Below are 13,205 nucleotides of genomic sequence, written 5' to 3' on the forward strand. Positions count from 1 at the left end.
GACACTACCTAATAGCGTGTCGGACCTCCTTTTGCACGACGAACTGCAGCAACGAGACATGGCCTGAACTCAACCAGTGGTTGCAAATCTCCTCCAAAAATAGAGCCATGCTGCCTCTACAGCCATCCATAACTGCGGAAGTGTTCCCAGTGTAGGACTTTGTGCACGAACTGGGCTCTCGATTATGTGCCACAAATGTTCAATAGGATTCACGGCCGCCAAGCTGGGTCACCTAATCATTTGCTCGAATTGTCCAGAACGCTCTACAAACCAGTGGTGAACAATTATGGTGCTACATGACGCACTGTCATCCATATAAATTCCATCGTTTTTGGGAAAATCAAGTTCATTAGTGGCTGGAAGAGGTCTCCGAGTAGCCGAACATAACCATTCACTTCATCAGCAGTTGGCACCACAGCGATACAACGAACTGTTACTGCACGGACCCCAAAAAACCGCCATTTGCGACCCATTGGTGTCGAGCGAGACCTCTTTGGAGGGCAGGGTGGAGGTGTGTTTTCTTACGAAAGTTGATTCTGCGTCGGTGCCAGTGATGGCCGTGTGTTGGTGAGAAGGAGGCGTGCGTGCTGGACGCACTGGGACTACGTCTGGAGTTATGGTCTGGAGTTCGATTTCGTATGGCAGCAGGAACACCCTCGTGGTGATCGCACACACCCTGACTGCAAATCTGTTCTCCAGTCTGCTGATTCGACCTGTTGTGGCGTCATTTATGAACAGCATTCCACGGGATGCTTTCCAACAGGATAACGCTCGCCCACATTCTGCTATGTTAATCTAACATGCTGCACAGAGTGTCGACATGTTGCCTTGGCCTGTTCGGTCACCAGATCTGTCTCCAATGGAGCACATATGATACATCATCGGACGACAACTCCAGCGTCGTCAACAAACAGAATTAACAGCCCCTGTATTGACCGAGGAAGTGAACCTCCGTGTCACAAACTGACACTCGGCTCCTGTACAACACAATGCATGCACGTTTCTATGTTTGCATTCGAGATTCTGGCGGTTACACCGGTTATTAATGTACCAGCATTTCACATTTTCAATGGCTTGCCTCGCGCTTACATGAACCTGCGATCTTGCAGTGTTCATCATTTACACATGTTACCTAGGCAAACATATTCCCGAAATTTCACTACTCTAATTGTTTTTTCGTGTTGTCATGTTTTTGCGTCATTGTGCTTTAGAACAACACAGGGACTGCAATATGGTAATGTAGGTCTCTCAGCATCGCCGGAATCAAGTCGACTGAATTCCTTTACTCTTGTTTTACTTCTATGATGAACTTGTGGAGTTTTATGGTTACAACATAAGGCATTATGTCTGCTCAATACACTATCCATTCGTTTCAAATGGTCTTCCAAGTCCTTTCGTATATATGCCGGAATTACAATCTCTTACAGTAAAGTAATATTACAAAAAAGTAAGCACATTAAGATAACGGATTCATACCCCATTTATAGAGACATAAACCCCCTCCTTTTTAATGACCGACAGTTCAACAAAGCTTCTCCTCCTACCAACATTAACCCTCAACTCTGATTCCCTTTCCAAATTTCTTGTTCGTTTCCTTCGATACTTGCTCAGTGTACAGATTCATACGTATTGAAATATCAGTGACCTTGGGTTACGAAGGACCCTGAAAAGATTGCTCACAATATAATGTGTGCTGCAGGTTTGCAGAAATAAAGTTTCAGATTGCACTCACCTTTTCAGAAGCTGACTCAACGTCGGTGTAGTTGCTCATCATACACGCGGCGTACGAAACCTGCAGCGTCCTGCTCTCTGCCAGTGCGATGCCACACGCGTGTAGCTTGTTGCCCAGACATTCCGTTGGCCCGTGCTGACAACTAAACTCGTAGCCGCTTGAGGTAGTGGTTACCTGGAAAGAGGAGGATAAGAACGTTAGCGCAAAGAGACAATGATGTAAAGTTATACATAAGGCTCAACTCTCTCTAACATTTAAACTAGTGATGACACATTTTCCAGAATTTGAGGTGTCGGATGAGCCAACGTCCCTTTGTTTATAGCTGAAAGCAAGGTCGTCAGTCTCCACGTGACAGGGCAGAGGTAGAGTATTAATTCTAACAACGTACGCTGAGGCGACAAAAGTGGTGGCACACCTCCCAATATCGTGTCGGACCTCCTCTTGCCCGGCTTAGAGCAGAAGCTGGACGTGGAATGGACTGGACAACTAACTGAAAGTTCCCTGCGGAAATATTGTATCACGCAGCCTGTACAGCCGTCCATAACTGCGAAAGTGTTGCCGGTGCAGGATTCAGGCCATGAACTGACCTCTCGATGGCGCCCCATAAATGTTCTGGGGGATTCTTATCAGGCGGTCAGGGTGGCCATATCGTTCGCTGAATTTCCCAGAATGTTCTTCAAACCAATCCACAAGAATAGTGTGACCCAGTGACGTCGTGCGTTGTTGTCCGAGAACATGAAATCCACGAATGGCTCAAATGGTCTTCAAGCAGGTGAAGATCTAGATCTACATCTACATCTACATTTATACTCCGCAAGCCACCCAACGGTGTGTGGCAGAGGGCACTTTACGTGCCACTGTCATTACCTCCCTTTCCTGTTCCAGTCGCGTATGGTTCACTGGAAGAACGACTGCCGGAAAGCCTCCGTGCGCGCTCGAATCTCTCTAATTTTACATTCGTGATCTCCTCACGAAGTGTAAGTAGGGGGAAGCAATATATTCGATCGGGAGGTATAAGTAGGGGGAAGCAGAATATTCGATACATCATCCAGAAACGCACCCTCTCGAAACCTGGGCAACAAGCTACACCGCGATGCAGAGCGCCTCTCTTGCAGACTTTCCCACTTGAGTTTGCTAAACATCTCCGTAACGCTATCACGCTTACCAAATATCCCTGTGACGAAACGCGCCGCTCTTCTTTGGATCTTCTCTATTTCCTCCGTCAGCCCGATCTGGTACGGATCCCACACTGATGAGCAATACTCAAGTATAGGTAGAACGAGTGTTTTATAAGCCACCTACTTTGTTGGATTACATGTCCTAAAGACTCTCCCAATGAATCTCTACCAGGTACCAGCCTTACCAACAATTAATTTTATGTGATCATTCCACTTCAAATCGTTCGGAAGCATACTCCCAGATATTTTACAGAAGTAACTGCTACCAGTGTTTGTTCCGCTATCATATAATCATACAATAAAGGCTCCTTCTTTCTATGTATTCGCAATACATTACATTTGTCTGTGTTAAGGGTCAGTTGCCACTCCCTGCACCAAGTGCCTATCCGCTGCAGATCTTCCTGCATTTCGCTAAATTTTCTAATGCTGCAACATCTCTGTATACCACAGCATCATCCGCGAAAAGCCGCATGGAACTTCCGACACTATCTACTAGGTCATTTATATACATTGTGAAAAGCAATGGTCCCATAACACTGTCATGTGGCACGGCAGAGGTTCCGTTGCACCAGAGGAGTCACTGCGTCCCATGTAAACACAAGGCACCACTAGCTGGCGTGGTGTGTTGCTGACAAGTTGAGTCCCTGACTTCGAGGGGTCCACGCTGCACTCGAACCCTACCATCCGATATAGTCACGAGGGCAGGAGAGTCGCTGCAGGCGATGCCGTGCTGTCAGCATAGACACGCGTCAGTCGCCTGCTGCCACAGCCCATCAACGCCAAATTTCGCCGCACTGGCAAAACGGAAACGTTCGCCGTACATCGTACAGTGACTTAGTATTAAGAAAACAGACTTAAACGCGTTTTTTTATTTATTTAGTGCCGACCGGTTTCAGCCCATATGGTCGGCTGCTGGTGCCGTCACGTCTACCAAGGCCTGTTCGGACGGAGTTCAGTTTTAGTTTAGTTTTCTTCTATCATCAAACAGTTCCAGTGTCTGTTAATAGTGGTCCTAAACTTTCTTCTGTATATAAAAAATATTTCAGTGAAGATCGTAAATATTTTACAAAGTGTGACTTTAGGTATCAGAGTGAACTTATCTATTTCCACGAAGGAGACTGCTAGTTTTTGCAGGGTTTCTACACGGTGAAAAGTATGTAAACCGACAAACTCTGGGAGGTTGTAGGGGGCATCAAAACAAATATTTTTCCTGATGTCATTTTTTCGTCTGAGAAGTACTTAAACCGGTAGGTGAAGATTTCTCTGGCTGCAAATTAATTAAACGAACAAACACTTTTCCATTTTTTAATGACCAAGAAACAACTCATTATCACAAACCAATTTCAATTAAAGTAGATTTTCAAAAATGCCTCTATTGGCACGTAAACAAAGGTTACACTGTCGGATCATGTTCTGTCTGACACCGGCAAAAACCCCAGGAGTATCCTGAATTGCTACTGCTGCTGCTACTACAATTCGGGAAACCAGATCCTCTTCTGATGCAACAGGAGTTGTGTAAACAAGGTTCGCATCTCTCCCCCACACAAAAAAGTCCAAAGGGGACATATCTGGGGATCGAGCAGGCCATGGTACGGGACCACGCCTCCCAATCCACGCTTCTGGGAACCGTTGGTCCAAGGAGCGCTATTAACTGTGGCATGTGGGTTATCCTCACTCCAAACATGCAAATTGTGCATGGTGAAGACTCCAGCACGCCCGAACGTTGTGTCATCGGTAAACAACTCAGAAAATGGAAATGTAGGATGCGTTTCATACTGTTGCAGGTACAATTCCTAAAACTGTGCTCTGGGTGGATAATCAACTGGTTCCAGGTTGTGGACACGCTGTAAGTGACATGAACGTAATAATTGCTCTCGAAGGACTGTTCTTACGTTCGTCTGATTCGTCCCCATGTTACGTGCAATTGCACGAGTGCCCATTGAAGGATCCCGCTCCACATACTGCAAGACAGCTTCCTCAAATTGCAGCGTTCTTACCGTGCGACGGCGCCCCTGTCCATGTAATATGCCAAATTATCCCGTCTCACGCAGACGTTGGTACACAGCATCAAAGGTCGTATGATGCGGGATACGGCGATTAGGATATTGTTGTTGATAAACCCGCTGTGCAACTCGTCCGTTGTGGTGCGCTACGTAGTACGAACCAACCATATCAGTGTACTCACTCCAGGTGTATCGCTCCATTAGTAAACAGAGACAATGCACTGCTACACTGGTGGACAGCAGTTGCGTACAACTGAAGATCGTAATACGGCCTCTAACGACTGAATAGCGTAATACGGCCTCCACCGGTTTAAATAATCCTCATAGGAAAAAATGTCATTAGGGAAAAATATTTCTTTTGATGTCCCCTGCAACCTCCCAGAGTTTTCACCCTGTACGTGTTACTGAAAAAACTAGACATTAGTTTAAGATGGGATAACATGAGGCAAATGTACAGTGTGTAAAAGTATTAGCAGAGGCAGAAGTGAGCCAATAATATAAATTTTAAAACAGTTAAGATTACTGTCTGCTGGGCAGTCCAAATTCCCAGTTTTGTTTACCAAGCTGCGACATGGCCACGAATGGAACAGTGACCCGAAAATGTAGAATAAATTTCTTTTATTCCACGTCTATGGTAGCGAACTTGCAAGTTCTCAGACTACCGGTTTCGGCCAGAAATGACCATTTTCGGATCTATTTTATACGAACACGTCCTAAAATTCTTGAGCCGTAGCATTTGACGATGACACTACGGCTTCAGTTTATTAGGATATGTTTTCATAAAACGGACCTGAAGATGGTCACTGCTGACCGAAACTAATGGTCTGAGGACCTACAAGTTTGTGACTGCAGACGTGAAATAAAAGAAATATATTGTACAGTTCTGTGTAAATATTCTGGCTAGATACAGTAGAACATGATAAATCGTAGCGCCGTTACAGGGATGTAAACTGGAGACGGGGACAGACTCACGGTCGCCTTCCCGAAAGGAATCAGCACCGGCCGCACCAGCTCCGGGTCCCGGAGAACCGCCGGCAGCAGCTGCTGGACCACGAAGTCGCGCGAGTCGGGGCACTTGGCCTCGTAGTAGACGGTCGCCAGCACCGGGGAGGAGCTCACGCCCTGCAAGTAAACAACAACAACAAGTAGAGGCGGGAGGTGTCGACGTATCGGAAGAGGTGCAAGAACGGCAGAAAGAGTATTGTCGGAAGTGGAGTGAGTCACAGAATGAAGGAATACAGGTAGAAGAGGAACAGAGAATGAAGGAATACAGGTGAAAGAGGAATAAAACTCGAAAGGTGGAGCCAACTGCATAGCCAACTGAAAGGATAAAACAAAAACGTAAGGGATGACGTTACAGTATCCAGATTCGAATCAAAAGTTCAAGTGGAACAGAGAACGTAATTGAACCTACATCTACATCTGCATACATCTACATACATACTCCGCAATCCACCATACGGTGCGTGGCGGAGGGTATCTCGTACCACAACTATCATCTTCTCTCCCTGTTCCACTCCCAAACAGAACGAGAGAAAAACGACTGCCTATATGCCTCTGTACGAGCCCCAAACTCTCTTATCTTGGTGGTCTTCCCGCGAAATGTAAGTTGGCGGCAGTAAAATTGTACTGCAGTCAGCCTCAAATGCTAGTCCTCTAAATTTCCTCATCGGCGATTCACGAAAAGAACGCCTCCTTTCCTCTAGAGTCTCCCACCCGAGTTCCTGAAGCATTTCCGTAACACTCGCGCGATGCTCAAACCTACCAGTAACAAATCTAGCAGGCCGCCTCTGAATTGCTTCTATGTCCTCCCTAAATCCGACCTGATAGGGATCCCAAACGCTCGAGCAGTACTCTAGAATAGGTCGTATTAGTGTTTTATAAGCGGTCTCCTTTACAGATGGACCACATCTTCCCAAAATTATACCAATGAACCGAAACGACTATCCGCCTTCCCCACAACTGCCATTACGTGCTTGTCCCACTTCATATCGCTCTGCAATGTTACGCCCAAATATTTAATCGACGTGACTGTGTCGAGCGCTACACTACTAATGGAGTATTCAAACATTACGGGTTTCTTTTTCCTATTCATCTGCATTAATTTACATTTATCTATATTTAGAGTTAGCTGACATTCTTTACACCAATCACAAATCCTGTCCAAGTCATCTTGTATCCTCCTACAGTCACTCAACGACGACACCTTCCCGTACACCACAGCATCATCAGCAAACAGCCGCACATTGCTATCCACCCTATCCAAAATATCATTTATGTAGATAGAAAACAACAGCGGACCTGCCACACTTCCCTGGGGCACTGCAGATGATACCCTCACCTCCGATGAACACTCACCATCGAGGACATGTTGGACATGTGTTGACATAACCATGTGTAATTAAAAAAAAAATTCTAGAAATTACCGGCACCAGACAGGATTTGCGTAGAACAGATTAAAGGTATTGGAAGTATTGCCTGATTTTAGAATTTAACATCTGATCGACAGCTGCTGGCTAAAATATTAAAATTTCAGAAGACTGGCTCACAGCAAAAGCGCTGTCACCGTTTAAGAAATGATATTGTAACAACACTTCAAACTCCCTCCAGGGCCGGTCACAGGCGGACGGAGTTTGCTTCCAGAAGCGTTATGGGTGTCCGCTGTTAATCAGAGTGTTAGAATCTGAGGCCATATACATGCAGTTAACGATTTCCTAGTCTTCCTGGCTTTTTCTCACTTTCGGCATTTGCAATTATCTGAATAACGCAATGAGACTTTGTGGTTGTAGCACGTGTGGTTAGGTGGGACTGTGTGGTGTTTCGTAGTATCGGTTCGGCTTGTACGCTGGTTCTCCTTCAGTACATTAATATGAAAGAGATAAGACAGTAGATTGGTTTAATAATGATTTAAACCAATCACTCAAAACAAACCTACTCTCTTATCTCTTTCGTATTAATCTCTCAATAACGGTCTCTAATGTTTCCAGAGAGTTGCGTAAGTAATTTCTCACCGTAACTGATCCTTCTTTGTGACTGTCAACACGGGGTATTAGGCAGTGCCCCACGTTGCTCGCTCTCCATCTACACCCATACTCTGCAAAACCACTGTGAAGTGCTTGGCAGACGGTGTGTCCCATTGTGCTAGTTATTAGGGTTTCTTCCCGTACCATTCACGTATGGAGTGCGTAAAGAATTATTGTTGGAATGCCTCCGTGCGTGCTGAAATTATTCTAATTTTGTCTTCACGATCCCTACGTGGGCGATACGTAGGGGATTTCAATAGATACGTCATTTAAAACAGGTTGTCGAAAGTTTGTTAGTAGGCTGTCTCAGGATAGTCTACATCTGTCTTGCAGAGTCTTCGAGTTCAGTTTCTTCAGCGCCACTGTAATACTTTCCAACGGATTATGCAAACCTTGAGACAATTCGCGCTGCCCTTCTCTGCATACGATCAGTATCCCCTGTTGGGCCTATTTGGAACGGGTCCCACGCACTTGGGGAATATCCTAGAATGGGTCGCACGAGTGATTTGTGAGCAATCTCCTTTGTAGACTGACTGCACTTCGCCAGTATTCTACCAATAAACAGAAGCATACCACTCGCTTCATCCACGACTGCACCTATGTAGTCATTCCGTTACATATTTCTACGAGGTGCGACACCTACATACTTGTATGAGTTGACACATTCTAACAGTGACTCATTGATATTACAGCCATATAATCCTAAATTTTTTCGTTTTGTGAAGTGCACAATTTTACATTTTTCAACTTTTAAAGCAAGTTCCCAATCTTCACACCTCTTCGAAGTCTTATCAAGATCTGACTTAATATCTATACATCTTCTTTCAGGCAGTACTTCATTATAGATAACTGCATCGTCAGAAACTGAAGTTACTTCTAATATTGTCCGCAAGGTCATTAATATACAGCACGAAGAGCAAAGGTCCCAACACACTTCCTTCTACATCTGACAAAGACTCACCATGCAAGATAACATTATGTGTCCTCCCCATCAAAAAGTACTCAGTCCAAATTTCACTTGATATCCCATATGATCGGACTTTTGACAATAAGGGTAGGTGTGGTACTGAGTCAAGTGCTTTTCGGAAATCAAGAAATACTGCACCTACCTGACTGCCTTGATCCAAAGCTTTCATGTTAGTACGTCATGTGAGAAAAATGCTAGTTGCGTTTCACATTGTCAATGTTTTCGGAATCGGTGTTGGTTGGCATGGAGGAGGTCATTGTGTTGAGGATACCTCAGCATCTTTGAACTCGGAATATAACATTCTATAACAAATCGATGTCACGGATATTGGAAGGTAGTTTTGTACAATACTTCCACTACCCTTCTTGCAGACTGGAGTTACCTGTAGTACCTTCCAACTGCTGGGCACGGTTTTGTGTTCGGGAGATCTACGATAGATTACAGTTAGGAGTGGGCTAGATGTCACACATTGTTCCCTTCTTAATTAAAATGGTTTGAACCACGTTCTCTCGTTAGTTTTATGTGTTATTTCTAGAGCTTTATCGTGTTCGCTTTGTTAACCGACCCCCGTGGGACAACGTAGACGCATGAACCTCACATGGCGTTATTATATCCAATGGGTATGTCAGTTTTGTGGCTTTTGTACCGCCACGTCGCAGCAGACCGGTCGCGAGAGGAACTCATGCGACTGACATGGCGTGCCTCGAGGACAAGCAAGTAGTGGATACATGCAGGCTGCTAGCCGCTTGGTTGCTTGCACTGTATCATCGCTTCTCTAACAAGCTACGCTTATCCATTCAGACTGATAAGAACAGTCATTACGTAGTAAATTCGTCAAACAATTGAGCCATTCGGTGAGCCCTTGTCGCACTCGTGAGTGGCTAGTTGCAGCACAGTCACGAGTGTGAGGTTTCCATCTGTCCCGCATCTCAGCCATGAAGTTACTGTGGAATCAGTTTCATTCACAATCTTTTATTGAGAAACCAGACATAGTGTCCCCCCCTCTAATATTGCAGGATACAAACGAATAAATTGAATATACGTATGTGCCTGTACGCTATCATGTAGGACAGCGTCCATTGTTAATATAAAATCATTTCTCTTTAAGAGCGTACTTGAATAACGGGAAATGGACAGTTTAAATGTGACCTACACAGATTAAACGGTTCTCGTTAGGGAATGCCACAAACATGCCTATGGTTTCTAGCCTTCCAGAAACATGCTTATGATTTATAGTTTATTCACTGATCGAATTTATCGTTCACGATCGGAGACAATCTCCATAGTACACAGTCTCCGCAAAGAAACCTCTAAAGAAACAGAGCGTACTGCATGACAGCTGCAAAACAAAGCATAGGGCTGTCAGGAGGCCAATGCGTAATGCCTTCAGTGACTATCATAGCAGAATATTGTCAAATTTTCTTTCACAAAACCCCAAGAAATTCTGTTCGTATGTAAAGGTCGTTAGTGGCACTTAAGTTAGTGTCCACACACTTTGGATGAGGCGGGAACTGAAATTGGGTGTAGCAAAGGAAAAGCAGAAATGGTTAACTACGTTTTACAAAGCAAAACCTAGCAGTATTGCCCGTGTTTAATCTTCATATCATTGAAAAGATGAGTGAAAAAAGAATTAGTGTCAGTGACGTTGAGAAACAGCTGAAATCGTTAAACTGGACAAAGTTCCAGAGCCTGATGGAATCTCTTTCAGATTCTATACTCAATTTCCGTTTGAGCTAGCCCATCTTTTAACTGTCATTATCGTATATCCCACGAAAAACACCATGCCCATTTGTTGGAAGAAAGCACAGGTCACAGCCGTATACAACAAATTTTGCAGAAGTTATCCACAAAACAACCGTCCAGTAAACTTGACACCGATTTGTTGAAGGATCCTAGAAAATATTCTGAGCTCAAACGTAGTGCGATATCTCGGAAATACTGACCTCCTCCACGGCAACCAGCACGGGTTCCGAAAACACGGATCACGTGAAACCCAACTCGCACTTTTCTCACTCGACATTCTAGGAGCTTCGGATTAAGGCAGGCAGGTAGATGCTGCATGTCCAGATTTCCGAAAAGCATTTTGCTCGCTACCACATCTACGTTTATTATCAAAATTACGACCTATGGGGCATCAATGTAAATTTGAGACACGATTCTTTGATATGATGTTGTATACTAATGACCTTGCGCACAACATTAATAGTAACTTTCTGCAGATGATGTAGTTACCTGTAACGAAGTACTGTGTGAAAGAAGCTGTATAAATAGTCAGTCAGATCTTGATAAGATTTCAAAGTGGTGTAAAGATATAGCAACCTACTTTAAATGTTTAGAGACGTAAAATTGTGCTCTTCACAAAACGAAAATAAGCAGTATGCTACATATATAGTAAATCTACATCTACATCCATACTCCGCAAGACACCTGCCGCTGTGTGGTGGAGGGTACCTTGAGTACCTCTATCGGTTCTCCCTTCTATTCCAGTCTCGTATTGTTCGTGGATAGAAGGATTGTCGGTATGCCTCTGTGTGGGCTCTAATCTCTCTGATTTTATCCTCATGGTCTCTTCCCGAGATATACATAGGAGGGAGCAATATACTGCTTGACTCCTTGGTGAAGGTATGTTCTCGAACTTGCCGGTCGCGGTGGCCTCGCTGTTCTAGGCGCGCAGTCCGGAACCGTGCGACTGCTACGGTCGCAGATTCGAATCCTGCCTCGGGCATGGATGTGTGTGATGTCCTTAGGTTAGTTAGGTTTAAGTAGTTCTAAGTTCTAGGGGACTGGTGACCACAGCTGTTAAGTCCCACAGTGCTTAGAGCCATTTGAACCATTTTTTTTTTTTTTTTTTTTTTTTTGTTCTCGAACTTCACCAAAAGCCCGTACCGAGCTACTGATCGACTCTCCTGCAGAGTCTTCCACTGGAATTTATCTATCATCTCCGTAACGCTTTCGCGATTACTCAATGATCCTGTAACGAAGCGCGCTGCTCTCCGTTGGATCTTCTCCATCTCTTCCATCAACCCTATCTGGTACGGATACCACACTGCTGAGCAGTATTCAAGCAGTGGGCGAACAAGCGTACTGTAACCTACTTCCTTTGTTTCCGGATTGCATTTCCTTAGGATTCTTCCAATGAATCTCAGTCTGGCATCTGCTTTACCGACGATCAACTTTGTATGATCATTCCATTTTAAATCATTCCTAACGCCTACTCCCAGATAATTTATGGAATTAACTACTTCCAGTTGCTGACCAGCTATTTTGTAGCTAAATGATAAGGGATCTATCTTTCTATGTATTCGCAGCACATTACACTTGTCTGCATTGAGATTCAATTGCCATTCCCTGCACCATGCGTCAATTCGCTGCAGATCCTCATGCATTTCAGTACAATTTTCCATTGTTGCAACCTCTCGATACACTACAGCATCATCCGCAAAAAGCCTCAGTGAACTTCCGATGTCATCCACCGGGTCATTTATGAATATTGTGAATAGTAACGGTCCTATGACACTCCCCTGCGGCACACCTGAAATCACTCTTACTTCGGAAGACTTCTCTCCATTGAGAATGACATGCTGTGTTCTGTTACCTAGGAACTCCTCAATCCAATCACACAAATGGTCTGATAGTCTATATGCTCTTACTTTATTCATTAAACGACTGTGGGGAACTGTATGGAACGCCTTGCGGAAGTCGAGAAACACGGCATCTACTTGTGAACCGGTGTCTATGGCCCTCTGAGTCTCGTGGACGAATAGCGCGAGCTGGGTTTCACACGACCGTCTTTTTCGAAACCCATGCTGATTCCTACAGAGTAGATTTCCAGTCTCCAGAAAAGTCATTATACTCGAACATAATACGTGTCCCAAAATTCTACAACTGATCGACGTTAGAGATATAGGTCTATAGTTCTGCACATCTGTTCGACGTCACTTCTTGAAAACGGGGATGACCTGTGCCCTTTTCCAATCCTTTGGAACATTACGCTCTTCTAGAGACCTACGGTACACCGCTGCAAGAAGGGGGGCAAGTTCCTTCGCGTACTCTGTGTAAAATCGAACTGGTATCCCATCAGGTCTAGCGGCCTTTCCTCTTTTGAGCGATTTTAATTGTTTCTCTACCCCTCTGTCGTCTATTTCGATATCTACCATTTTGTCATCTGTGCGACAATCTAGAGAAGGAACTACAGTGCAGTCTTCCTCTGTGAAACAGCTTTCGAAGAAGACATTTAGTATTTCGGCCTTTAGTCTGTCATCCTCTGTTTCAGTACCATTTTGGTCACAGAGCGTCTGGACA

The 13,205-nt window shown here is 44.6% G+C and overlaps 1 protein-coding gene across 2 annotated transcripts in view; it reads right to left on the minus strand.

Annotated features, from left to right (window-relative positions):
• The window catches only part of LOC126292228 (GILT-like protein 1), a 56,067-nt gene that overhangs the window by 15,775 nt on the left and 27,087 nt on the right, over window positions 1-13,205 (minus strand). For both annotated transcript variants that reach the window (XM_049986100.1, XM_049986101.1), the window contains exons 2-3: window positions 5,886-6,035; window positions 1,733-1,906 (exon numbers count right to left, since the gene is read on the minus strand). In XM_049986100.1, coding sequence (XP_049842057.1) covers window positions 1,733-1,906; window positions 5,886-6,035 — 324 coding nt within the window. The remainder of the gene's footprint in view (window positions 1-1,732; window positions 1,907-5,885; window positions 6,036-13,205) is intronic.

The sequence above is a fragment of the Schistocerca gregaria genome, chromosome 9, assembly GCF_023897955.1.
Source record: "Schistocerca gregaria isolate iqSchGreg1 chromosome 9, iqSchGreg1.2, whole genome shotgun sequence".
Classification (NCBI taxonomy): Eukaryota; Metazoa; Arthropoda; class Insecta; order Orthoptera; family Acrididae; genus Schistocerca; species Schistocerca gregaria.